The sequence below is a fragment of the Ochotona princeps genome, chromosome 15 (assembly GCF_030435755.1).
Source record: "Ochotona princeps isolate mOchPri1 chromosome 15, mOchPri1.hap1, whole genome shotgun sequence".
Lineage (NCBI taxonomy): Eukaryota > Metazoa > Chordata > Mammalia > Lagomorpha > Ochotonidae > Ochotona > Ochotona princeps.
In genome coordinates this window covers 4,728,500-4,756,374 of record NC_080846.1, presented here as the reverse complement: position 1 = coordinate 4,756,374, position 27,875 = coordinate 4,728,500, and the positions used below count along the sequence as shown (strand labels likewise).

Here is a 27,875-nt window from a genome sequence, read left to right as displayed (position 1 = left end):
AGATACACTGAGTATCAACAACTCATTCATAACTTTTTTTTTACAATTTAAGATTGAATCAAGAATTAGACTCCTTTCAACATGTGAAGTCATTCAAATCTTATGCTATTAAAAATATGAAGGTCAACAGCACAAAATGAACTCAACTGCAGTAGGTGTTTCCAATACTCAAGGAGGTTCCCTCCTCCCGTCTTCTGCAACAATGTGTTGTCAGAACTGCAACCTTGTGCCAGTAGGAAATCACGGCTGTCACAGGTATTTCCCTAGAATCACCACGTGTACTATATATGAGATTAAACCAGCATTAACTATGCTTGTACAATTCTATTGTACACGAGAACACTTGTGAGGCTGCTAGTAGAAAAGAAGATGAAGGGAAAATGTGACAAACAGAAAACAGAATTATATAAAAAAGTCTTTTATCTCCTCTACATGAAAATGATATAAAGAATTTCCTTACACACTGGACAAGCAGAGCTGAGTAACCCAGCAGTTGCAGTACCCCTTCCCATAGTGTGGGCTCCAGTGTGCCCTGCCTGAGGTGTAGGTGCACAACACTCAGTGACAGGCTGCTGCCCTGCCAAGGACTTCCAGTCCCTACCCAAGTCCCACTGATACACTTGTGGTCCCTATAGCTTTATTGAAATAAATCATTTCATTTTTGAAGAAAAAAGCATTTAAAAAGATAAAATGCTTCAGTAACCATTTACCCAACTAAACTGTCATCTATTTAAATGATATATATGCTGCCAACTAATAAATCTTTATTCCACTCACACTAGAGCAATCAATCTTTTGTTCTTGTGTATTTTCCTTGCCCGGTAAGTCAAAGGAAAAAATCCCAAAATGATTAGCAAATAAAAATGGAGGAATTAACACCCTTTCAATTTGTTTTAAATATTTATAAGGTTTAAAAAACTTAAAGTTTATAATTCCTAGTAGTAAAACATTATCTGGATGAATGCCCTAATGGCAAATCACTGTCAAACATTTCTGTTGCATTTGGTGCAGAGGGGTGGGGCCGTCGTCTCAGCACCCAGCTCTCTCAGCCACGAGGTCGGAGGTACACTGGTTTGTATTATTGCGACATCCATTAGGTGACTAGGCTGCTTATCCTTCAGAAGGGCTTTGTTGGAAGGGCATTATGCTTGACCTCCAAATTTGGCTGACAATTTACTGATGAGATTCATAACCTTAGGGTTGTTCTGATATTTTGACATATTTGCTGGGTTCTGGGCCACATCTTGGAAAGCCACCATAACTTCTGGATCCTGAAAAAGAGGAGGAGTTGGTTCTTTTAGACTTTTTAAAGTTATCATGTTGGGGGAATAAGTTTATTAACCTATTGCTAACTGCCTAATAGGCCCATATTTTGTCATGGTAAGTTAGCTAGGGTTTAGAACAGTTCCTGAGATACAAATATTATGAATGTGCACTTCAAAAGCTTAAGCTCAGTTATGTCCCTTGAACTAGATATTGAAAAACAGCACATGCAATTTTGATACAAACAAAAGGACACTTGGTTACAAATACCAGTGACTCCTGCACTATCCATAAATCAACTTTTTTTCAGTTTTTTCCCCCTTTTATTATTATTCCTATCATTTTATGATACAGTTCCATATTCCTTTATCCCCTCCCCAATTCCTTCCCCCCACCCAGTTCCTCTGTATCATTACTAACATATAGTTCTTCATACTCAGTCATATGTCCATCACTGCGGGCATGGACAATGGCAGAGTCCAGAATCCTATTGTCAAGATAAACTAAACAGTTTCATTGTAAGTCCATCTTTGTCTGGAAGCAGAAATGCACACCACACTACATCATCACATCTGGATGTCAGTCTCCATTTGACAGCTACTGTATATCCCCTTAAATGAAAAGTCATGATACAAAATCAACAATACAAAGAAACATAGAAATTTACAATCCCATGATGTTAAATGACATGTTACTAGATATCACAGTAAATGAAGAGCCAAAAAACAAAATCAACACCAGGGAGAAAAAAAAAATTAACAACACTAAGAAGTTAAATAACATGCTATTAAATGACTAATCTGTAGCTGAAGAAATGAAAATCAAGAACCTTCTTGAAGAAAATGATGCCACTGCATGATCTACCAGTCACTGAATGATTTAATCAAAAGGTGTTTTGAAGAGATGAAACCAACAGAAAACAACAAAACCCATGTGATATAGTTTCTGCTGATCTTTGTTGAAGTGTGTCTCCTCCAGACAATAAACAGATGGGTTTTGTTTTTTAATCCAGTCTACTAATCTATGATGTTTCATTGAGCTTAAGCCATTGACATTCAGGGTTTAATATACATGGGTGTGACGTTGGTCCTGTCATTTTAGGAATGGGTTGTTCATTGGTTTAGTCTTCTGTTGTCATTTTACTGGGATGTTCTTCCCGTTTGCCTTTGGTTTTGGTAGGTGCTATTCCTCTTCTCTGTCAAGAGAATATCTTGAACTTTCATTTGTAGCGGAGGTTTGAAAGAGGCAACTTCTTTTAGCTTTTCTTTACTGTGGAAGAATTTTATTTCATTTTCAAAGGCGAAAGTAAGTTTTTCTGGATATGTTATCCTTGGCCGACGTTTTCTTTTAGAATCTGGAATATGTCCCTCCATTCTCTTCTTGCCTGTACAGTTTCCTGTGATGGATCTCCTGTGAGCTTAATTGGCATTTCTTTACATGTCAATTTTTTTTCAGGTGCACATTTAAGGATCTTTTCTTTATGTTCAATTGAAGAGAGCTGGATTATCAGGTCGTGGTGAAGATCACTTTTGATCAAGCCTGTTGGGAGTTCTGTGCCCCTCCTGGATCTTGTTTCCCAATTCTTTCTCCAAATTAGGGAAATTTTCCTTTATTATTTCGTTAAATACATTTGCAAACTCAGCTTCTCTTTCTGCAACTTCTGGGACTCCCATAACTCTTAGATTTGGCCTCTTAATAGTGTCTTTCAATTCTTGAATACTTTTTTTGGCCTGATCCAGCTCTGCTTTCAGCTTTTTTGTTCGCTTCCCCGATGACAGGAAATATCTTCCAATTATGAGATTCTTTCTTCTGCTTGCTTCATTCTATTTTGGAGACTCTCCACCGTACTTTTAATTTGCTCTACTGTGTTCTTAATTTCTGATATACCAGCCTTGATTTGCTTTATTGCTTCCTTAAATTCTTTGAACTCTTGCATGAGCTTCTCATTGTTGATCAGAATCTTTAAAATGAGTCTTATGGGGCCCGGCGGCATGGCCTAGCGGCTAAAGGCCTCGCCTTGAATGCACCAGGATCCCATATGGGCGCCGGTTCTAATCCCGGCAGCTCCACTTCCCACCCAGCTCCCTGCTTGTGGCCTGGGAAAGCAGTCGAGGACGGCCCAATGCATTGGGACCCTGCACCCACATGGGAGACCTGGAGGAGGTTCCTGGTTCCCGGCTTCGGATCAGCACAGCACCGGCCCGTTGCGGCTCACTTGGGAGTGAATCATCGGACGGAAGATCTTCCTCTCTGTCTCTCCTCCTCTGTATATCTGACTTTGTAATAAAAATAAATCTTTAAAAAAAAAAATGAGTCTTATGGATTCTGTGTCCCCCATTTACTCAATGTCTTCCTCAGTTAACTCTGAGGCTGGCATTTGCTCCTTTGCAGGGGAGTTTTCAGTGTTATTCATTGTGCCTTTGTCTCTTCTTTTGCTCTTCGTCATTGCACTTTTGGTTAGCAGAGTCTTCTCCTTGGGGCAGGTTTCTAAGCTGTGTCACCCACAGGTCTACAATGCGATTTTACTTACTGCAGTTGGTACACAACTTTTTGCTTGTAGCCACTTGTGCCACAACCTCCAGCGAGTTCCAGGTTTGGGTTCTTATGTCAGATTTCCACCTGGGTCTCCACAGCCCCAGCTCTTGGCTCACCACTCTCCACCCCCTGTGATACTGTGGTGAGGCTGCATCGTTGTCTCTGCAACCTTTCTCCCACTTACGGTTGGAGCAGGTCGCAGGATTAGGGAGACACCAGGTGTCCTATATAGCTAGGTTGTTGGTGGCGCTGATCTTGTCGGAACCTGTTGGACGTTAGGTCTGGGTGCCACATGGACCTATTTTGACTGGTACGATGCAACAGTTGGTATTATTTTCCTGCTGGACCAGTGCAACCCCGGACCTCAGCGAGTTCTTGCGAGCTCAGCACATGCGCAGTTCACTGTTGTCCCCTGCAGTCCCAAAGCTATTGCCACAGTGCGCAAAATGGCGCCTGACGTACCACCACTACAGTTCTTGATTTGCTGGCCGTCAGATCCAAGGGCGGAACCCGGATCCCCGGGTGGAACCCGTAGAATGCCACAGGTGGAACCCGTAGAATGCCACGTCGTTGCAGTTCACCGAGTCAGAAATAAGCTCACTCCTAGCTCAGCGCATGCTCAGTCCTTTCCCCTGCCCTTTCCTCCTTACGCAAAGTGGTGCCCAATTCAGCTCTAGGGGGCTGACTGGGCTATGAAATCCACTCTGTTCTCGCACTGCCCGTCTGAGATCTGCTGCTCTGTCTCTGCTCCTGGTCAAATCAAACGGACCAGCAGAACAAACAGTTCTTCGTCTGGGTTCACCTCCCAAGCTCCCAGTGAAAGTCCCTTCCCACCTGGTTGCTGGTGGAGTTTTGGCTGCTGGTGGAGTTCAGATCACACTGCTGTGCCCGCTGTTTCCCTGTGTCTGTCAGTCTCCAGGTATCCCTCTGCTGTTGTTCTGTCCTTTCCCATTTCCTGGAATATGTCCTCTCTGCTTCATCCTGATTAAATGTTTTTCCGTCCGTTTAAACATGTCCTTACCCTATTCCGCCATCTTGATTCTCCCATAAATCAATTTTTAAAACTTAACTTACTGTAACGGCCCTGTGCAATGGCCTAGTGGCTAATATCCTTAGCTTGCATGCACTGGGATCCCATATGGGCTCTAGTTCATGTCCCAGATGCTCCACTCCTCTTCCAGCTCCCTGCTTGTGGCCTGGGACAGCAGCAGAGGATGCTCCTGGCTTTGGGTTGGCTGAGTACAGGCTGTTGCAGGCACTTGGGGAGTGAGCCAGCAGTCAGATCTTACTCTATCTCTCCTTCTGTCTGTAAATCTGACTTTCCAATAAAAATTATAGATCTTTCTGCCTTTGTAAATCTGACTTTTCAATAAAAATAGATCTCTTAAAAAAACTTATGAACTGAAAAAAATTAAAATTAATGTTGCACATGAAAAAGTACCCTTCTGGAAACCAAGATAAATACATTAAAGAAAAAAGAAAAAAAGAAAAAACGGAAAAAAAAAGCAACACCCAACAGCGACGGGCCGACACAGTGGTAGAGCATTTGAAGAGCTCCCAGCAACCTGCTCACGGCCGAGGAAAAGCAGTGGACGAAAGATCTCTGTAACTCCTTCAAACAAACAAAAACCCGAACACACAATGCCTGGGCATAATCTGTCTTCATCTAGAACTATTAAAGAAATGCCCTAATCATATAAAAGTCAAAGGTCTTACCTGCATGGCTGCAAGAACCTCAGGGTCACTAAGAATTTCATTGAGTCCAGGCATGCCTGCCATTCCAGGCATACCCCCTGCCATTCCAGGCATTCCTCCAGGAAAGTTACCAGGCATCCCCCCCGGAAAGCCACCTGTAACGGCAAATCACAGAAATGCACAGACATCACTCAGACACACACAGGAAGAACTGAAGTGCAAATCAAAGACCTGTACAGCTCAGACATCCAACACACTCTCCACTGGGGGGGTACACACACAGGAAGAACCAAAGAGCCACTCAGCTCTAGCTTCCGCTTTTCCCTTAAAAATAAACTGACACTGGGCCTGGCGCCGTGGCCTAGCGGCTAAAGTCCTCGCCTTGAAAGCCCCGGGATCCCATATGGGCGCCGGTTCTAATCCCGCCAGCTCCACTTCCCATCCAGCTCCCTGCTGGTGGCCTGGGAAAGCAGTTGAGGATGGCCCAAAGCCTTGTGACCCTGCACCCGCGTGGGAGACCTGGAAGAAGTTCCTGGATCCTGGCGTCGGATTGGCACAGCACTGGCCACTGCGCTCCCTTGGGGAGTGAATCATCGGATGGAAAATCTTTCTGTCTTTCCTCCTCTCTGCATATCTGACTTTGCAATAAAAAAAAATAAATCTTGCAGAAGGTACAGGGACCCAAGGACTTGGGCCGTCCTCCCCTACTTATCCAAGTCATATGCAGGGAGTTGGATCAAAAGCCAAGCAGCTGGGTCTCAAACTGGCACCCATATTGGATGCTGGCTCCTCAAATTAAATTTACAAAAATTTTTAAAATGTGGATTCCGGTTCCATCTAGCGTTTCTAGAAACTTCATGAATATTACTGTAGAACAAAGCAAAATTCCACTATAGCAATTCAGAAATACTTAAAATCACAACAGGTTACTTATTTGCAATAAGGTATAATGTTCAAATTCCCACAAATGGTAAAATGTATACTGCACAGACACATTTACCCGAGCAGTTAAGACTGGTAAGTGGACCGCCGTTGGAGGGTAACATGGTAACTTGCTACCAGCAACGCTGCTTTGCCAGCTCACGTCCTGCTTGTTCCACTTAGGAACTAGCTCTCTCCTAATGTGCCCGGGAAACAGCAGAAGATGTCCCAATGCTTGAGGCCATGCCACCCATGGGGAAGACCCGCAGGAAGGTCCTACCACTGGGGCCACATGCAGAGTGAGAGTTAGTGAACAGAAGTCTTCTTCTTTTAACTCTGCCTTTCAAATAAATAAAATCCAAAGACTGAGGAAGAAGCCCGTATTCCATGTCAACCATGTGGACTGAAAGCCCATCTCAGGCTTCTACCCTACAAGTCTTTCTAATGCAGAACCCTGGCTCAAGGGTTCTATCATTTACAACACAGAGAATGGCTCTGAACTTGCCCAGCTCTTGTAGGCATTTGTGGAATAAATAACCAGATATAAAATCTCTCAAATAACGTTAGTAATACTATTCAAATGTTGAGGGGGAAGAATACACACTAAATATTCCCATTAACATAAGATTCTAATGGAATAAGTCTCATTAATGTTCCAGGAACTAACATTATTCAATACATTCAAATTTAACAGAGATCAGTATCTCAACTTTCTTGCGCTCCAACCCCAAATCAGAATCCAACTTAATTATTTGCAGCAGAACAGTACTGATTTCTTTAATCCATACCTGGAAAAGAGCCATACTGAGCTCCTGATTGTCGTCTGGCTTCTTCCTCCTTTAACATATAACACGAAAAAAAGGAGAAAGAAAACAAATTACACAACAGCAACAACGCACTGTTCATCCTGAAGCCACCCATGCAGTAAGACATGCTAGTAGATTTCACTCACGATACTGGACTATTCACAACCCCCCGCGCTGTTCCCACTCACACGTACCCTCTGCGCAGACTCGCCCCCCGCGCTGTTCCCACTCACACGTACCCTCTGCGCTGTTCCCCCTCACACGTACCCTCTGCGCTCGCTCGTGCTCTTCTCGAGCCTTCTTAACTCTTTCCATTCTCTCTTTGATCTCTCGCTCTTCACGTTTTCGCTCATACTTCCTCCGATGTTCTGCAATTTTCTGGGCCTAGACAGAAAGAGCCACAAAGTGAGGCCTGCTCCAAAAGTCGCAAGGTCAACAGACAACAATTCTGTTAAAAGTTCCTTTTCTTTGAGGAGACATACTTCATTCAACACACAATTCTGAAAATGAACGTATTTATTTAAACACCTTGACACATGGACCAGCGTAGCAGCGTCACCAGGAAAGCCACCACAAGCAATGCTGGCAATCTGTACGAGTCAGCCAGCTCCCTGCCAACGCCTGGGAAAGCAACAGAAGACGGCCCACGTGCTCGGGCCTCTGCAACACGGGAGACCCGAGCAGAGCTCTGTCCTCCTTGCACTGGCCATGGCGGCCGTCTAAGAGTGATGAATGGGTGCAAGTTCTGTTACTCCCTCTTGCTCCCAGTTAATTCCGCTTTTCAAATAAATAAGCCTAGTGCTTTCAAAAAGCAAAATGTTTTAATTTTTGCATTCAGGATTTTACTAAGGCTGAAGCCTAACTCCCAAAGTAGCTGAATACAGCTTCAACACATAAGGACATACCACACTCAAACTGAGGTTACATTTTATATTTTATACATTATTCTTTCTTTCCTTCTGATAAACCTGATACTCCTTTTTCCAGTTACAGTTTCACTGTGGTCTCAGAAACAAAGTAACAGCAACTGCTCCAATATGGTGTAAGAAAACATGCAGACCTAAACACTCCAAGGACTGAACACGCACCTCACTTCACAACTTGTCTATTTCTTTACGTTTTTTAACGTAATTTCTGGCTGCCAGGTTTAAGTGCCACAACTGTGGGCTACAGCAGTGGCAATCACCCCTAGCTCTGCTGGCACATACCCTTGGCTGAACTTCTTTCAGCATCGCACTAGCATCTTCGTCATAATCCAGTTTACAGGCAAGGGCCAGATCATGGGCTGCTTCTTCCCAATGGCCCAGAAGTCTGAAATGAATTTAAAAATGACAATAAATACTTTCTGGAGAAAATAACAATATATTTATTTATGTGGCTTGATGTGCTGCTTCCTTATAAAAAAGAGACTGTGACAAGTAAAAAGTATTAAGTATGAACTTCCATCAACCAACTCAATTACTATTACAACATTAACTAACCCAATAAAAACCTGAAGGCGTTCAGACTTCCTCCAAGATACAATAAGCTTTTTATACACATACACACACTCTTGACTGTATTTAGAACATAGTACTTTAGAAGTCAGCATTTTGGCACATGGAGTTCAGCTGCAGGTTGCAACGTGTGCGAAACCAAACCAAACTGCTGGTTCACCTGTAAGCTGCTCTGCTTCCAACCCAATTCATGCCAAGTGTCTATGATGGTCCAAGTACTCGGGCTGTTGGGGTTTAAAGCAATTGAGCAAGATGCCAAAGAGAGTGAAATGATTTTATTTTCCAGTCCAAGGGCGACCCCTTGCCACGAACAAAATAAATGGGAGGGTTTTACAGCAATTATCTATGAGAAAATCAATAGCTATATGATACTGGGTAAATACATAATGAGGGGTTATTTTGTCACATAGAGCAGAAAGCAGGTAAAAATTCACAATGTTTAGAATTCTGATCCAATTATTTCAATAAAGATTTATAATGCAAAAGTTCAGGATTCCAATCCTATCACTTCAATGTAGACAGTAAACAGCATGCCTGAAAGGTAACTGTACTTTCCAGGAATTCTGAAAACTCCAAGATCATTCCTATCTCCTGTTTTTCCTCCTGGTGTTCTCGGAAGCAAGGTTTTCTCATAACAGAGTGTAGGTGTTTCTCAGGAGATCCCAGAGCTCCAGGAACACATGCACGTGGGCTGCCAGCCATGTGGGAGCCCCGACTGCAGTTCAGGGCTCCAGGTTTCAGACAAGAGCAGCCACAGCAACTATGGTCATTTTGGGAGAGAACCAATAGATGCAAGTTACCTTCATCACTCTGACTCCCAAACATAAACACTAACACACAATACACCTAAGTCTCAGAGTGCCTAGATTCAACTTTCAGTTCTGTTTCACACTCTAGCTTCCTGCTAAAGAGAAACTGGGTTGTGGGTGATGGTTCAAGTAACTGGGTTCCTGCCACCCAGGTCAAACACTTGAGTTTCTCATTGCCACCTTCAGGACTGGGCCAGAATTTTACAAAATAAAATCAGTAGATAGAGCTCTCCGTCCCTTCAAACCTCTCCAAACCCAAAAAGATGACAAAAGGCACAAGCTGCACGTTGGCAAGGACAATAAGAATGTGGTAAAGGACAGCAATGAAAATGAGCATGCAGCCCATTAAGTCCACTCCACTGGCTGATTCTCCTTCTGCAATCAACAGGAACCTATATGGGTGTGGGTTTGTGTCCCAGATGCTCCACTTCCCACCCAGATACATTTGTGGCCTGGGAAAGCAGCACAGGATGGTCCAAAGCCTTGGGACCCTGCACCCATGTGGGAGACCCAGCGGAGGCTCCTGGATGCTATGGGTAGTTAGACTAAACCAGTGGAAGGAAGATCTCTTTATTTCTCTGTCTCTGCTTGTCAAATACATGCATACACGATCATATACATGTATTCCTAAGGAAATCATTAAAAACAAAAAAGAGGGGGAAGGCCCGGCACCATGGCTTAATGGCTAAAGTCATCGCCTTGAACGCGCTGGGATCCCATACCGGCACCGGTTCTAATCTTGGTGGTCCCGCTTCCCATCCAGCTCCCTGCTTGTGGCCTGGGAAAGCAGTTGAGGACAGACCAATGCTTTGGGATCCTGTACCCACGTGGAAGACCTGGAAGAAGTTCCTGGCTCCTGGCATCGGATCGGCACAGAACCAGCTGTTGCGCTCACTCGGGGAGTGAATCATTGGAAGGAAAATCTTCCTCTCTGTCTCTCCTCTCTGTATATCTGACTTTGTAATATAAATAAATAAATATTTTTTAAAAAAAGGGGGGACGAGAAAAGCTTGCACTGTGGTTCAGCAAGTTAAGCCACTGCCCTGAAGCCTCTGAGCTGCTCTGCTTCCAGCCTAGCACCCTGCTAATGAGACTGACACAGTAACAGATGATGGTCCTGGTGCTTGGGAGAGTCCAAGGGAGCTATAGGCCCCCAGTTTTGGCTTGGGGAACAAACCAGCAGGTGGGGGAAGATTCATCTGTCCATTGCCTTTCAAATAAGATATACACACACAAACATTGAGGGGGAAAAAAATTAATGTTAAACCCAATTATACATTTTGTTGAATGAAAAACATATTTTTAGGGCCCAGTGCTTTGGCTCAGTGGCTAAAATCCTCGCCTTGCAAGCACTGAGATCCAATACAGGTGCCAGGTCAGGTCTTGGCTGTTCCATTTCCTTGTTTTTTTTTTAATTCTATTCATAGCTTAACCCAATAAAGCAGATGTCATACACACCTAATTCTTAAAAAAACAAAGACTTATTTTTATTGGAAAGGCAGATATACAAAGAGAAGGAGAGACAGAGAAAAGGAACTTCTGTTGACTGGGTCACCCCCCAAGTGGACACAACGACCAGAGCTGAGCCAATCTGAAGCCAGGAGCTTCTTGGGGGTCTCCCACATGGGTGCAGGGTCCCAAAGCTTTGGGCCATTCTCTACTGCCTTCCCAGTAATATTTTCTCAATCCACATAAAATAAAATTCATGAATTACAGTTGCAAGATAAAAATGCTCATTTGTGTTAAGTTAATCCTCCGTCTGTGGAGCCAACATTCAATATGGATGCATCGGATCCGATCCAACTCCTTGCTGATGTGTCTTGGCAAAGTCCTTGGGCTCCCGACCCATGTGGGAGACCACGAAGCAGCCCTGGGTTGTTGGCTTCATACTGGCCTGGCTCTGGCTGTTGAGGCAATTTGCAAACCATTTGGGAAGTGAAACAGTTGAAGGAAGATCTGTCTAACTTCCTCTCTTGGTAATCTGCCTTTTAAATAAACTAAACAAATCTTAGACTCATTTGTGAAATATCACATGTTGATTTCAGGAACAACTAAATGCTTAAATGCACCATTTTATTTTCCCATTGTCCTGATTTTTCACACTTGCAGGGACTGAAGCAGTTTAAAGCTGACACATTCTGAAATATATTGGTTGTTCAATGTTAAGTTTAAAAAGTCAGGAAATAAGAAAACACAAGGTTCTTATTTTCCGTCTAACAAAGCCCAGTACACCACGTTACCAAATCCAGGATTCACCTGTGTGCTTTCCCGCGCCACTTGTAAGGCTGGGCCGAGTCAGGGTTGATTTCAATGGCTCTGTCACAGTCTCGGATGGCAGCATTTGGCTTCTGTAATTTGACGAAGACACTAAGAAATACATTAAAAATATTGATTTCAAACAATGTAACATTGCGATCATCACAGAAATAATTCTAGATAAACAAATGAGACACGTGTGTCTGTGGCGTTCTAACCTTGCTCTCTTGGCATACAGGATGGCCAAGCGAGGATTCAGCTTGATGGCATCCGTGAACAGATCAATAGCTTTCTGCAATTCCCCTGAAGAGACACAAACAGTATTGATCAATATCTCACAGAGGAAAACACGAACCAGCCTTGCAGCACAGTGGCTGAAGCCACCAAGGCAGCAATACCAGCATCCCATATGGGCACCAGTTGGCCTACTGGCTGTTCCACTTCTCATCCACTTCTGGCAATTGTTTAGCCCCTACCCCACAACTCAGACTTTGACCTAGTTCAGCACTGGTCGTTGTGGCCTTTAAAAGGAAAACGAACCAGTAGATTTAATATCTCTATATATTGCCTTCGCTCTATGTAAATTTTTATTTTCTATGCAATTAAGGTCTTTTAAATTCTTTCAGTACGGTGAAAAGAAAAAAAAAAGTACTAGTGTCTTAACATATATAGGAGGCTGGTGCTGTGGCACTGCAAATTAATCCTCCAACCCGTGGCACCAGCATCCACATGGGTACCGGCTCATGTCCCAGCAGCAGCTCCACTTCCCTTCCAGCTTCCTGCCTATGGCCTGGGAAAGCAGTAGAGGACGGCCCAAAGCCTTGGGACCCTGCACCCATGTGAGAGACCCCAAGGAAGCTCCTGGATCTCAGCTTTGGAACAGCTCAGCTCTGGCTGTTGAGGCATGTGGTTACTGAACCAGTGGATGGAAAATCTTGCCCAGATCTCATTCTCTCTCTGTAAATTCTGCCTTGCAAATAAAAGCAAATAACTGCTCATGTAGTATACAAAGTCAGCTCTTTAAAGCAGATCCTTACAAAGAACTCATTCTGCCTCCCTGGCAAACAGGAGCATGCTGGACTGGAAGCAGGGACAGGGCCCCATCCCAAGCACTCCAATCTGAAATGTGGGTATCCCTAGGAGCAACTTAATCCAGCATTACCCAAAGCCTGCCATTCTTTCTGTCTTCATAGTTTTCATTTTATTTGAACAAAAATGTAATTATCTTGCACCTCAAATGTCCCAAACAACTCATGCAGCAGTTGGATCTGTCCCAAAGCAAGGAGTACGGGACACAATCCAAGTCTCCCAGATGGACAGCAGAGACGCAGACACCAGAGCCAGTGCTGCTAACTTCTCGGGGTGCCCATTACCAAGAGCCTGGAGTTAATAAGTCAAGCCAGGACAGATACTCTTCTGATACAGGATGTGGGCACGACAGAAACATCCAGTTTTTAATTTTATTTTTAATATCATTTACATAGTTGAGAAACATGTATGCCCATGTGTGTCTTTGATCAGGGTGGGAGAGGTCAATGCAAGGACTAAGATGGGTGGGATAAATGCTCCTGTTCCCAGAGGGGAAGGAGAGTGGGCTGCTCCTTGTTATCCAACCACATCAGCACCCGACAGGCAGCAGTCATTCGAGGATGTCTTAGAAACATCTATGTGAGGAAGAATGTTCTAAGGGTGTTACTTGAGTGGCTTTGATGTTTTGGGGAAACTGATCTGAATTCATGAGAATAATAAAGAAAAATATTAGGTCTTTCTAATTGCTACCACAGAGACCTATAATAATTAAATTTAACGTCTACCAAGCAGCTCAAACCTATCATGTACAAAATCCACCCAAACTCCCACTCTACCTTCACTAATTGAATGGTCTCTATTATCACACCATTTGCTTTCAGAAAGGATCACACAGTAATTATCCTGGACTCTGCAGAACACTAACCCATCACAGCCACCCATAATGCTGATGGTGCGAATGTAGCCCTAGTTCAGTACCAGTCTGGGGATTCAAACCAAGACACTCCCAGCACAGTTTCAATGTGTTCCTGACAGATGTGCCTTTGTCATCCTTGGGTGGGACACGCTCATAATCCCTCATTTAAAACATTAATATTCCCTCCCTTACAAAGGACACAAAATTGTACAAATTCGAAAATTAGAACTAGGTTAGAGCCAAGAGTGGTAGCCTAGTAGTTAAATCCTCACGTTGCATCTGCTGGTTTGTGTCCCAGCCGCTCCACTTCCCATCCAGCTCCCCACTTACGGCCTAGTGCTGGGGTCCGAGCAGTGGATATGGGGTACACGAAGGTGTGAAGAGGATTGTTCCATTGCAGGCAGGGCTGCAAGGAATTTCCCGCTGCAAGGCAGGGCCTGGTGGATGTCTCTACAGCCACCTGACTGCACCTCCACCTTCCTTTGCAAGGACACCGGACCTCCCTAATCCATTCAGGGATTGATTGCTGCTTTTTACTATCAATGTGAGCTTGCTGTCTCAGCTGTCCCCATGGACCTTATGCTAATCAAGGGATCTATGTTTAGGGTTTCATTCTTTCCTTGATCTTTAGGTTCGCCTTTTCTTTATGATACATTTCATACCTTAACTAATTCAAGATTGAGCTGTAGAATAAGAATTGTAGTATGAACTTCTATTGAGTTTTTGTGAAATAAAAGTCTATGCCAGAGCTTGTGACTGCTGCTGTATAAATAAACGGGACAGCGTTCTTGCATTGTCCATTATGATCATGAAATCACAGTGGTCCATTTCTTTCCTACGCCTACTCCATGCACCCTTCTCGAGTTCCGAACTCAGCTGGAGCTGGACTCCGGCAGTCTGGGAAAGCAGCAGGACAGCCCAGAGCCTTGGGATCCTGCCCCTGCGTGGGAGACCTATGCAGACTGTCCAGGGAAGGGCTCTGGGGATGTGCTGGGTTGAGCACCATCTACCGAGCGATGTGTGAAAGGTGAGCCATAACTTCTAGGGACTTTCACAGATCAGCTCACTGCACTGGCAGGTCCACAAGAGAGCTGATATAGAGTGGTTTAGAGGAGGGAAACTGGAGGGCCTATCGGTGTCAGGCCAATGTGGGAGACCTGGGCTGGGCTGAGTAGCATCACAAAAGCTGTGGCTGAGGGATATGCCTGGCTTTGCTAGCCTTCAGTACTCACCCAGTGTCAGGGCAAGGGTTTGGCCATTATTAGGCTGCGACCCAGCACCCGAAGGAACATGAGAGACCTGATCTAAGGGCAGATTCTATAGCACACATTGGTTTGTGCAAAAGCTGGGAGTGGTGACAAGCTGAACCAGGCTCGACCCCAGATCACACCGACACTCATGGGAGCCGGGGTTGGGGTGCACTATGCCAAGCAGGGCCGCAGCACCCACTGGGAGCGTAAGATGCAGGCCTGGGAGGACAAGTGGAGTAACTCCCCTGCTAAGCCCCAGCATCCTCTGACAAACGCAGAGCCAGGACGGGATCAGGTCTAAGGTCACCCAGGCAAGGCTTTTGGGGGACTATGCAACAAGACTACTGAACTCAAACCCCAAAACCAAGGAGGGTCCCCTCACCCTTCCCCTCCTGAGGACACAGAAGGAAAAAACAAGACCTGAGACATCTGTCCCTCAACTCTCCTCCCTCCCTCGACACTCCCCATTCTAATCAGAGGCCCACATGGGTGTGTGACCCTCAACTATGCAAACAACATTAAAAATACACTTAACATTAAGATCTAACATGCAGGGACTAGAAGAGGGCCATGCCTGCGATCATTGTCTGTCAAGGGTATTGCCGCTTATATGCTGGAGTTCCTTCCACACTCAGGGGACTTGCATTCTGGCATGGTAACCGTCCTGCCGCCAGCAGCACTGGCATCTCAGGGCCCAGTTTGAAGTCCCAGCTGCTCTGCTTCCACTCAGGTGCCCTGCTAATGGCTAAGGTGCTAGAGAAGACAGTGGAAGATACAGCTGAAGAACTTGGGGCCCAGCTACCCACCGGGGAGACATTTAACTCTGGGCTCCGACTTTGGCCTAGAGTAGCTCCAGCCATTGTGGCCAAGTAGGAAGTGAACCAGTAGAACTTTCAAACCCCCCACTTCCCTCCATCACTTTGCCTTCATATGAGTAAAAACAACTTTACACACTTTGACAGAGTTAAGGCAGCAGACTTTGAGTCAGATCAGGGTGTGTACGTGCCTGGAGGCAACGTGATGGCCACGGACACTCTCGGCCTCTATTAACAGATGATGGCTGAGTAAGAGAACACCGCTTTTCTCCAGTGTAAGATACTCCATGAATGCAAATTCTCCTACTGTTTTCCACTATTTTATAGTTTCTACAGTAGAGAGAATTCAAACTGCTACAAGAACGTAACAAAGGGAAAATAAACAGGGACTCACCATCATTCAGGGCTTCGATGGCAGCCCCCTTCTTCTCATTTGCCTGATCCATCATGTCCTCGGTTATCTAACATAGAGAAATTGAGCACTAAATTAGAGGTGGCAGAGGAAGCCACCAGGGCGTTTGCAGGGTAAGGCAGTCACAACCCGTATTCATTCATCTCTAATCTCCAGAAAGCAGGGAGAACACTCATTATAACCAACTAGGGAGAGGCTATAAACAATGAACTTTCAAACCTTTCATACAAATTTCCCTCCCTGAAACTACCACAGCCCAGACAACACCTTTGCTCCTCTCTACCCCAAATGATGTGTTTATAACTCATTTATAACTCATTTATAACTATACACAAACATTAATTAACCCAACAGACTCACAAAAAAGGTATTATTTCTTCTCAACCCTGGCGATCAATGGGGTGACAGATGTCGCAGCCAGATCGCCCTCACATCCTATTATTTCTTCTCATTCTGAATTCTGATAGAGGGATTTCTTTCTTCTGCCAGTGGCCACTGTAATATTTCCATCATTCCCAAGCTACGTAAAATTACCAAGTTAAAAACTGCATAACATTGTGGTGTAGCACGTAAAACTGCCACCTGCCGCGAGCACGCCATGTGGGCACTGGTTCAGTCTCACCTGTTCCACTTCTACTACAACTCCATGCAAATATACTTTGGAAGGAAGTGGATAATGGCTCATGTTAGGGCCACTGCACCCACGCGGGACACACAGAAGAAACCCATGACCCCTGCTTTGGATTAGCCCAACTCTTGGTGCTGCTTGGTCACAGCCCAACTGCCACCCAGAGAGGCAGCAGTCAACAATTCAAGTACTTGGAAACTTGGGAAACCTGGACTGACCAGGGGACTTCTGGCCTCATCTGGCCTGGCCAACAGTGGCAGGTACATGGGGACTGCACCAAAGAATGTGAGATCCATCTCTGTCTTTCAAATAAAAACGAACTATTTTTCTTAACGAAAATATTGAAGCAGGATGTTTGGTTTCAGGCTGTCAACTAGACACCGTATTCACCATATTCCAGAACAGAGTGCCTAGGATTAGTCCCAGTTCCACTGCCATCCAGTTTCCTGCTCATGTGTATCCTGGGAGGCCAGCTGGTGACCGGTCAGGGACTTGGCTCCCAGCCACCACAGGGGAGGCATAGGGCCTATTGTGAGCATTGGGAGAGTGAACCATGCAGGAATTCATATGTCTGTCTGCCTCTCCAATAAATAAATAAATTCCTTAAATTAAAAAAAGTTTTAAATAGCTTCTGTTTAGAGCAAGAGAGTATACATGATATCCCCAGACAAGTCTAAAATTCCCTAAAATGCAGAAATCCACAAAGAGTAAACCAAGGTTAGAATTCAGCGCATCGGATGTGTTCACCCTGTGGCAGGCGTCAAGCCCAGCACTGGTTTGGAAGGAAATGCACACAAGAACCACATAGGCTCAGACGGGGAGAATATACGTGGTCTAATCAGATGCTCTTCCAAGCATGGAGCTCCAATCTCCATGACAGGCAAGCGAAACAGTGACCCCAAAACAAGTCTGTACCACAGAAGGAACAGCAAAGGACAGAGGTGGAAAAAATCTTCTGGTAATTCAATCACAAGTCAGCCCTTCTTCTATAATTGTACATTGTAAAGTTAAAATAAAACAAGGGTCAGGCCCGGTAGCTTAGTGGCTATAGTCCTCGCCTTGCACGCGCCGGGATCCCATATGGGTGCCAGTTCATGTCCCGTCTGCTCCACTTTCCATCCAGCTTCCTGCTTGTGGCCTGGGACAGCAGTAGTGGATGCCCCAAAGCCTTGGGACCCTGCTCCCATGTGAGAGACCCAGAAGCTCCTGGCTCCTGGCTTTGCATTAGCTTAGCTCCAACCATTGCGGCCACTTGGGGAGTGAACCAGCATATGGAAGAGCTTCCTCTCTGTCCCTCTTCCTCTCTGTATATCTAAGCCTGAATACTCGAGTTGGTGGTGTCAATCCAAAGCTTTGATGGACAGACTTAGTCCTCGATGTCAGAACGCATACAAGGGTCAGGCCTCAGCAACACTCCCCATAGGTGAAGTACTTGTGGCTAAGACACCACGTGTACAGCGCAGGCTCCTGCTTGTAGGCAATGTAACGAGCAGGAGCCAGGAAATACACAGGGAACACAGTGTGCTTGAACACCCAATTCTCAGAACAGAAGTGGAGGTCGGTGCTGCAGTATACGAGCTAAACCTCCACCTGCAATACACTAACCCATGAGCCACTGGCTGCTCCATTTCCGATCCAGCTCCCTGCTAAAGTGCCTCAGAAAGGAACACAGTTGGTCCAAGTCCTGGGTCCTGCTCCTGGATTTAGCCTTCCCCAGCCCTGGATATCTGGGGAGTGAACCAGCAGATGGAAGATACCTTTCTCTGTCTTTCCTTCTGGTCAACACTTAAAAAAAATTATTTTTATAGGAAAGGCATACCAGATTTACAGCGAGGAGAGACAGATAGAAAGATCCTCTATCCACTGGATCACTCCCCGAACGGCTGGAGTTGAGCTGACCCTAGAGAGGAGCCAAGACCCAGGACCTCCTCCAGCTTTCCCACATAGAGGCAGGGTTCCAAAGCTTTAGACCAGCTTCCACTCAATTCCCAGGCCATAAGCAGCGAGCTGGATGGGTAGTGAATAGATCAGTCAGGACACAAACCAGCGCTCACATGGGACCTTAGCACTTGCATCACATACCAGGACTTTCAAATAAATAGCTTTTTTAAAAAATTAAACTGAGGGCCTGGCATGAGAGTGTAGTGGTTAAAGCCCTCGCCTTGAACGCACCAGGATCCCATATGGGCATCCATTCTAATTCTGGCAGCCCCTCTTCCCAACCAGCTCCCTGCCTGTGGCCTGGGAAAGCAGTCGAGGACGGCCCAAAGCCTTGGGCTCCTGCGCCCGCATGGGAGACCCAGAGGAGGCTCCTGGCTCTTCGCTTCGGACTGGCTCAGCATTAGCCATTGCAGCCACTTGGGGAGTGAACCATCGGACGGAAGATCTTCCTCTTGGTCTCTCCTCTCTCTATATCTGCCTTTCCAATAAAAACAAATAAATCTTTAAAAAAAATTAAACTGAAAGTGTTGAAATGAAAACTTAACCCTTTGCAATTAAAGCATCAACAGGACACATCAGACACAATTCAGCATAAAGTAACAGAAATAAAACTCAACAGTGAAAACAGTCCAACATAAACCGAAACAGGGCTCAGACGACATAGAAGACAGGAGAGTCAAAACGCAGTATTAAAAAGCATTAAAGAGTTCCCTACCTGGTAAACACGAAAACATTAGAGGCAATTCCACTTTAGGGGACACTGAATAGCAGTCACATGAGATGCAAATTTACAGAAGAACAAAAAACATCACACAAGAGGGATCTCGGAGATTAATGTTGGAGTACAGTTAAACACATGAATATTTTCCCAAGTATTCTAGGTAGGTAAATAAAATAACCACACAAAAGCGTTTTAATGAATCAGTAAAAATGCAAATACCTCTGCATTTTCATCTCCCATTTCCTGAGGGGCATCAGTGTCTGGCTCAATCACACCTTCGTTGTCGATTTCTGTCCATGAGGAGAAAATAGAGGAAATTCTGGGCTGTGCAAGACAGCAGCCGCCAGCCACCTGAAGCAAAGACTGAAGAACTACAGCCAGCTAACTAACAATCTTAATACTTACTAAAACTTTAAATACTGATTAATTATAAAGTAGTTCCCCAATAAAGAGTTTTGTTTTAATAAGGACATTCCCTTTTAATTGGAACATCACAGTCAGAGCACCACCAGACTGTCTCAGCCGCTGGAGAGTGGTTACCAGAGCACAAGCTGGTGATTCAGTGTAAAAACCACCATTTGACTTAAGGAACCTTCTACACACTAATACACTGCAATGTGTTTTATAAAATATTTCATCTAAGGCTGGTATTGCCCACAGCATGGCTGTCACCATCCCATATGCGTGCCATCCTGCATCCCACTACGCATCCAGCTCCTGGGAAAACAATGCGAGATGGTCCCAAGCTGGGGCCTTGCCGTCTTGTCCCACATGGAAGATCGCGGCTCCTCGCTTTACCCTGGCCTATTTGGAGAGTGAACGAGTTAAGATGTCCTTCTCTCTTCCTTGCTCTTTATAACTTTGTCTTCCAAATAAACAATCTTTTTAAAACCTTTTCTTTTCAGACATTCTCTCTTCATATTTATTTTTATTGGAAAGTCAGATATACAGAGAAGAGAGACAAAGCTCCTCCATCAGCCAGTTCACTCCCCAAGTGGCCGCAACAGCTGAGGCTGAGAAAATTGGAAGCCAGGAGCCTGAAGCCTCTTCTGGGTCTCCCAGGCAAGCACAGGGTTCCAAGGCTTTGCGCCACCCTCCACTGCTTTCCTAGGTCACAAGCAGGGAGCTGAATGGGAAGTGGAGGAACCGGGATACAAACTGGCGGCCATATGGAATCCTGCCTGATGCATACAAGATTAGGACTTTAGCTACAAGGCTACCTACCATGCCAGGCCCTAAAAATATCTTAATGAAGTAATAACTTTAATATGATTTACATTTTTAAAATACTAAGGAAACAGTTAACCTTAATATAAATATTAATGATGTGCAACTGAGTCCCTGGCCCGATCAAGGCCCTAAATGATCATTTTTTTTTAAAGGAAAAAAAAAAAAAAAAAGAAAAGAAAGGGTCCAGCGCAATGGCTCAATTGGCTAATCCTCCCCTTGCAAGTACTGGCATCCCATATGGGCGCTGGTTCTACTCCCTGCAGCCCCGCTTCCCATCCAGCTCCCTGCTTGAGGCCTGGGAAAGCAGTTGAGGATGACCCAAAGCCTTGGGACCCTGCATCCATTTGGGAGACCTGGAGGATGTTCCTGGCTCCTGGCTTCACATTGGCTCAAGTCTGACTATTGCAGCCACTTGAGGATTGAACCAGCAGATGAAGATTTTTGTCTCTCTCCTCTGTGTATATCTAACTTTCCAATTTAAAAATCACCAAATCTTTAAAAAGAAAGAAAGAAAACAAAGTTTTATTTGGAGCTCACATCAGACAGTGATCTAGTCACTTCATAAAGATCCGTCCAGGATCACCCAACACAGAGCACCGGCTCCTGGATCACCCAACACCGAGCACCGGCTCCTCACCTAGATCGCTCTCCTCACTCGACGGCTCGTCCGCCTCGATGTTTTCCTCCGCCTTCTTACCATCTGCTTTTTCTTCCTAGCAAAGGAAATGAAACAGTGTTTTCAATATTCAATAATATCCAGAATATGTCATATTTCAGACAAATCTATGCAAAAGCAGTCAATACATTACCTTCCCATTGTTAATTTTCCCTTCCTCACCACTTTGCAGAACAATGTTTTAGAACCTACTGTCATCCAGACAGCGTGTTTTGGAATACCTTCAATAGGCATCATGGCCCTACTCTATCATCAACACACCCCCATTTCAACTACCCCAGCCAAGTGCTGGCAGTGAAAATCTGGGCAGAGACTCTGAGGTGGACTGTGTCAGCCAGTGGATCCTGCAGCGATGTCATCGTGCTTGCAGTGGCAAGACTGGCAGCAATTCAGAACTGCTGAATTATGAAAACCACTTGAGCAGGACCATCGGAGCATGCCCCACATTGGGGACCTGGGATGGGTGGGAGGCTGAGTGGGGCTTCTCCCTTTATCTCCCTCTTTACCCCAGACACAGAAAAAAAAAGCAATAATGTGGAAACAATGGTTACACCCACTTTCCTGTAGCCCTTGACCCTTTGGGTTGTACCCACTTTCCTGTAGCCCTTGACCCTTTGGGTTGTACCCACTTTCCTGTAGCCCTTGACCCTTTGCGCCCTAATCAACTATGTAAAGATTATCAAAATAAAATAATTTTAAAAATATATATATGCTTTCCCCATTCTCTAAATTCCATCTACTAGCAATCTGCTCCTGATCTTTTACATCTTTTCTCCAAAATGCTAAATCACTGTGAATCATAGCTTAAAGCAACCCTTGGGGGAGGGGTGGGGCAATCTCAAAATACTAACAAAGTATCCACAGAGGATAAGACACAGAGCCATCTACTGCAACTCTAAAACATCCTATTTCCAAGTAATCTGGAAGAAATCTGGAGTGTAACTTAAGAATAGTAATTAAAATGCTATTTTATCATTAAATATACAAATGAAATTAAAGCTTACCTTGATATTTTCCTCTGATTTAGCTTTATGAGTTGCAGGTGGCACTTTACCGCCCATGCTTAAGGAAAAAAACAACAATTATCTAGAAATTTAAAATCCATTAAACCAAGCACCAATATTCATGCCCTTTAAAAAGTCGTGACACTGAGACACTTACCTTTAAAAAACTTAGCAAACCTTTGACCTAGCTCAATGAGCCTAATTATATATATGATATGTTCCCATCCATCCAGAGAAATGAGCACAGGCCAAACACAAATAACAGAACCACTCATAAAAGTCATTAGCTCTCAGGGCCAGCACATGGCGAAGCAGGCGTCTGTGCACCGGCATCCCATGCAGACACCAGTTCAAGCACCAGCTGCTCCACTTCAGTCCGGCTCCTCATACGCTGGAAGGGCAGCAGAGGATAGGGCGAGGGCTTGCGCCCCAAGGCCCCAGCGGGAGATCCAGCAGCTGCTGGCTCAGGATCAGCCCGCTCCGGATATTATCAACATTTGGGAAGTGAGCCAGGAGAAGGGAAATCTTTTTACTAACTCTTTCAAATAAAAATAAGTTTTTACAAAATCATTAGATTTTAATTAGTATATTCAAATCCAAATTTGAAACAGAACAATTAGCAAGAGTAGTCTATTGAATTCAGACAAGCAGTTTTATGAAATAATTATGTATCTTAAGTCAAAATGTTTCATCTGGTATTGATCTAACGGATTCTTTCTTCTATTCACACTGCTTGCCTCCCTCCTGAAGTGTACCCACTAGTCTATCCTTTCTATACAATCCAGGGATATGGCATAAGTTATATGCAAATAACTAAAAAGTAAAGAGAAAGACAAAATTAGCATGACACACTGTATCTGGTGTAGAATTTGCAGCATACAGGCTGTGTAAAATCTAATCTAGCAACTAAATCATGAATTTACAGACACTGTAAAATGGCGGAAGTTGCAAGTCCCAGGCAACAACCCTTGTGTGAAACAAGAGCCACTGATTGAGAAACAAGAGACTCTTCCAAAATGCCCTGAAAGTCAGAATCACAGAAAGGGGGGGGAGACAGAGTGAGATTTTTCATCCATAGGTTCGCTCCCCAAATGGCCGCCATGGCCAGACCCAGCTGGATTCCCAGCTGGGAACCGGGAGCTTCTTCCAGGTCAAAGACACGGGAACAGGGGCTCCAGGACTTGGGCCATCCTTTCTCCCTTCCCAAACACATGGCAGGGAGCTGGATCAGAACCAGGGCAGCTGGGACTCAAACTGGCACCCATGACACGCCTGCACCACAGCACAGGAAGACTAGCTTGCAGTGTCACTCTAATAGCTGGGATTTTTTTTTTTCAGCGTAAGCTGCCACAACATTTACCTTCATCAAAACTGTTCAGTTTACAGACACAGTATGGTTATACTGAACTGAAATGGCTTCCCATTTTGTGAAGTGGTTCTTCCCCAGCTCCATTCCTCAGCAGTGGGTGAGAACTCAGTGCCAGTGCTTAGCTCTTGTTGGCTGACAGGTGCATGTCGGTAGCTGTCGATAGCATCTCACTTCAGCTGAAGCACTTTCCAAATGTTCACTGTCCAGCTTTCAGTAAAGTTCTAACTTTCACGCAGCTTTCTATCAGGCACTGTATGTGGGTGTGTCAATTTTATGTGATTCAAAATACCTCGTCAAATCTTGCGGTTTTCACTGTGCATAAATACAAAGCAGCAAATGGAATAAAAATAAGTAAAATAGGGGGGGAAAAAGATACTAAATCTGCAATTTCTTACAGAAGCCATTTGCTGAGGAAAACCACACACCCCAGTCACCAGGCCATCTGCACGGACTCAGAACCCTTCATACGGAACGGCTCCTCTGGGACAGGAGCACAATCCTAACATGGGCGCAACACACCTCAACATGCCATTCCACAAAGTAACATGTCCTATAAACACCACAAAATCCTTCTCTGTGGGGAAGAGTCCAGAAGCACTAGCTCTTTGCAGTTAAACATCAATGAAGACACAAGGCTTCTTAAACTGTTCTGCTTCAAAATGCATCGTCAGGAATGCACTTAGGGTCACATTCAAACAGAACCGCCGCATTCTGACTTTGGGAAGTGACATTCCGGCAAAGAAATATATTAACACTAAACCTAATTGTAAAAAATCAGATTATCTTACATCTAAGTTGAGGGAAAAATACAAAATATGTACCTAGCCTGTAATAGTCAACTTGGCAAGCTCTTCACTGGAGGCAGCTTAAGAACTGTTCCAGTAAAGGGAGCTGCTGGGGAACGGGCGCAGTGTGTAGCTCAGGGACACACAGCCTGCCGTCACCTACCCGAGCCGCCCAAGTCTGACGGCTGCAGCAAGCTCTAAGGAAAACAGTGCGGTGGGCGGCCCCTGTGGGCAGCCGAGGAAGAAAAGCTCCTCTGTTCAGCACTTCAAAATTTTCTTTCAGTTACAAAAATGTCGATACAAGAGGGCTTATTCATAAATTACGATTTTCTCAACATTCCAAATTCAGTTAACTACTGCAAGGAAACATCAATGTGCATTTAGAAATAAGATTCTGAGCAAGCCAGCTTCCATCCAAAAACTGTCACTTCGACTGGTCAGTGTAGGCTCTCTTCTCACACAATCACATGGGCTGTGACACATTTAACCCACATTCAAGACATCATCACCAATTTTCTTAGAAAATTAAAACCTTCATTCTGCTTTGTGCTAATTACTTACACACATGTGCAAGTACAAAAACGCACATTTCGGTGGGCAGAAATGTACTGCTCACTTCATTTAACAATCCTACTAAAGGAGCCAGCACCGTGATCTAAGCAGGTTAAAAGTCCCCACCTGCAGTGCTGGCAACCCACATGAATTTGACTAACTAAATATGTTATATATCTGTAATACGAAAAGCAGAGACACTGAAATAGTCTCAACCCCAGCAAGCGCGACAGTGGAATCAAGCCCAGGACTGCAGCTGGGCCTCGGGGGCTGCAGTGACCCAGGAAGCCGAAGCCTCCGAATGTTTTCAGTTACGCAAAGGCAAACACATCCTGAGGCAACCTTAATAAAAATCTGTCAACAAAAATTTAAATTTAATACACTTAAACTTGTATTTGGGGCCTGGCACAACAGCCTAATGGCTAAATCCTTGCCAGGATCCTGTATGGGCACGGTTCATGTCCCAGCTGCTCCACTTCCCATTCATCTCCCCGTCTGTGGCCTGGGAAAGCAGCAGAGGACGGCCCAAAGCCTTGGGAGCCTGCACCCATACAAGAGACCTGGAGGAAGCTCCTGGCTCCTGGCTTCAGATCGGCTCAGCTCCGGCCCCCATGGCCACCAGGGAGTGAACTGGTGCACAGAAAGGCTTTGTCTCTGTATCGCCTTCTCTCCGCAGATGTTTTTCCAATTTAAAAAAATCTCCAAAAAAGTGATTGGGGGAAGGGGGAGGACACACGAGACAGAACTTCTACCCTCGGGTTCCTACATGGTTGCCACAGGCTCAGGAGCTCGGCCCCCCATGTAGGGGGCTGCCTCCCAGGGGCCATCTGATCAGCAGGAAGGTGGGACAAGGCAGTGAAGACGAACCCCGAGCACTCTAATATAGAACAAGAGCATTTTAACTGCTAAGACCAATGCCAAAATGAAACAGAGACCAAGTTTCTACCTCAAGGTGTCACTGTAAGTTTAAAACCCTCCCCTGAATTCCTGGTGATGTTACATCAATTGGCAGAGATCTGGGTTCAGGATTCCGACTCAAGGCTGTTTAGTACCATGTAAGTTTCAAAGGCTATTAGCACTTCCCGTGACAAAGGGGCAACAGGCAGGCTGGGCTTCAGGTCCCTGGTGAAGTTACCTTTTGAAACCTAACAGCGTGCTTCTCCCCTTGCAGGAGGACCAACACATCAAGCCCCGTCTCTGGAGTTGCCCAAGCGAGGCGCCGCGGCACACTCTAATCTCGGGTCACTGTCCCAGAGCCCGAGTTCCCAGCCACGCTCAGCATGGCAGGAAGCAGTCACGGGCCCACTCTCCTGATGTCCTTCGGCTCGGCGCCGCTCACGTGGACACGGCTTTCTCCTTCTGTCCTTTGACTGCCTCCCCCAGGAGCACGATGTCCACGTTACCTCAGGACTTTCCCTTCCCCAGAACCCCCTCCTCCTGCCACTGCGAGCAGTCCTCTTCCTCCCTTTCCTCAATAAACCTAGAGTCGTCCACATGTGAGACAAAGAACGAGGTTGCGGCAGTGTTTCGGGTCGAACTCCCGGCCACAATAGTACACAGGAAACTGATGGGGAGAAAAGCCTAACAACAGCAACAAAAAAACACAAAACCCTAAGAGTTTTTCAGCAAACACCGCTGAGAGTTGTTAACTTTCTCCGTTAGAGAACGAAGTTGTTGAAAATACTCTTTGGGGGCTGGTGCCACGGCAGAGCAGTTATTAAGCCTTGCCCAGGCCTATGGGCTCCGCATGGCTGAGCCCAGGCTGCTCCACTTCCCATCGGCTCAAAGCCCCGGGCCCCTGCAGCCACGTGGGGGACCCGCAAGAAGCGCCTGGCTCGGGGTCGCCTCAGTTGCTGCTCTTGGGGCCAGTTGGGCAGTGAGGCAGCGGATGAAAGATCTCGCTGTCTATAACGCTTTCAAATTAAACAGAAAAATTTAAATTCTCCCAATTATCTGGGTAACTACCAGTTCATCTTCCCCTATTTAAAACCCCGTGGGAAGAAACTGATGAATGTTTCCGAGGAGCTTGTTTTAGCTTCTTCCAACCCGCGGGAAGGTGCTCCCCTCCGACTCCCCGTGCACCCGAGCACCGGCGTGGCTGCTGCGGACTGCCTGCCTGGCCCGGACAGAAGCCCCCCGACGTGCTCTGCGGAGCGGGCAGTGGGGGTGGTCTCGGGAAGCAGTCCTTCTGCAGCTCACCACGCCGGCGAGGCCGGCAACGGCGAGCACACGGCTCCCGAGCTGGAGACTCAGGGGAACCATGTTTTCCGCAGAGCGCGCCGAGCCAGGAGCCGCGGGCCACCCGCCCCCGGCCACCCGCGTCCATGGGCCGCCAGCGCCTGCACGCGTCGCTCGCCCCAAGACACGCCCCTGGCGACTCCCGGAGGCCTCAGGTGCCTACACGGTGAGGGAGAACCCCTCCTCGGCCCCGTTCCCCCCTTCTTCCCGCCGCCAACGGCTCCCTCCCGGCCAGGCCCGGCCGGCCCTCACCTCTCCACCCACTCCCTGAGGAAGCGCATTTCCTCCATGTGCAGCACGTTCGGATCCTGCTTGCACAAGTTCACGAAGGCCCGCAGCTCGTTCACTTTGCGGGGATCCATGGTGGGCGGGCGGCGGGCGGCGGCTGGACGACCGACTCCAGGCCCGGGCGGTGGCTCAACGTGACCGCGGACAAGGGGGCGGCTGCCGCGACGCCGAACAGCCTAGAACCTCCCCGGCCGCTGGCTCCGCCCACCCGACGGTCGCGTGACCCCGGGTCCTTGGCTC

At 45.9% G+C, this 27,875-nt stretch overlaps 1 protein-coding gene across 1 annotated transcript; it reads right to left on the bottom strand.

The window, feature by feature from the left end:
• Positions 1-738: 738 nt before the first annotated feature.
• On the bottom strand, positions 739-27,875 carry ST13 (ST13 Hsp70 interacting protein). Its single transcript, XM_004589480.3, has 12 exons — positions 27,600-27,875; positions 22,404-22,461; positions 21,361-21,436; positions 19,713-19,783; positions 16,186-16,252; positions 12,000-12,084; positions 11,782-11,892; positions 8,429-8,531; positions 7,488-7,604; positions 7,203-7,251; positions 5,515-5,648; positions 739-1,271 (listed from the first exon to the last, which is right to left on the bottom strand). Exons 1-12 carry the CDS (start codon positions 27,707-27,709, stop codon positions 1,143-1,145), a joined length of 1,110 nt encoding a protein of 369 aa, XP_004589537.1. The 5' UTR covers positions 27,710-27,875; the 3' UTR covers positions 739-1,142.

Excerpts from the sequence above, each read along its gene's own strand:
- ST13 (XM_004589480.3), bottom strand. The coding sequence starts at position 27,709 with ATGGATCCCCGCAAAGTGAACGAGCTGCGGGCCTTCGTGAACTTGTGC. Across the intron at positions 5,649-7,202 it reads TCAGTATGGCTCTTTTCCAG|GTGGCTTTCCGGGGGGGATG; the intron begins GTATGGATTAAA and ends TTGCCGTTACAG. Across the intron at positions 1,272-5,514 it reads AGGTTCTTGCAGCCATGCAG|GATCCAGAAGTTATGGTGGC; the intron begins GTAAGACCTTTG and ends CCTCTTTTTCAG.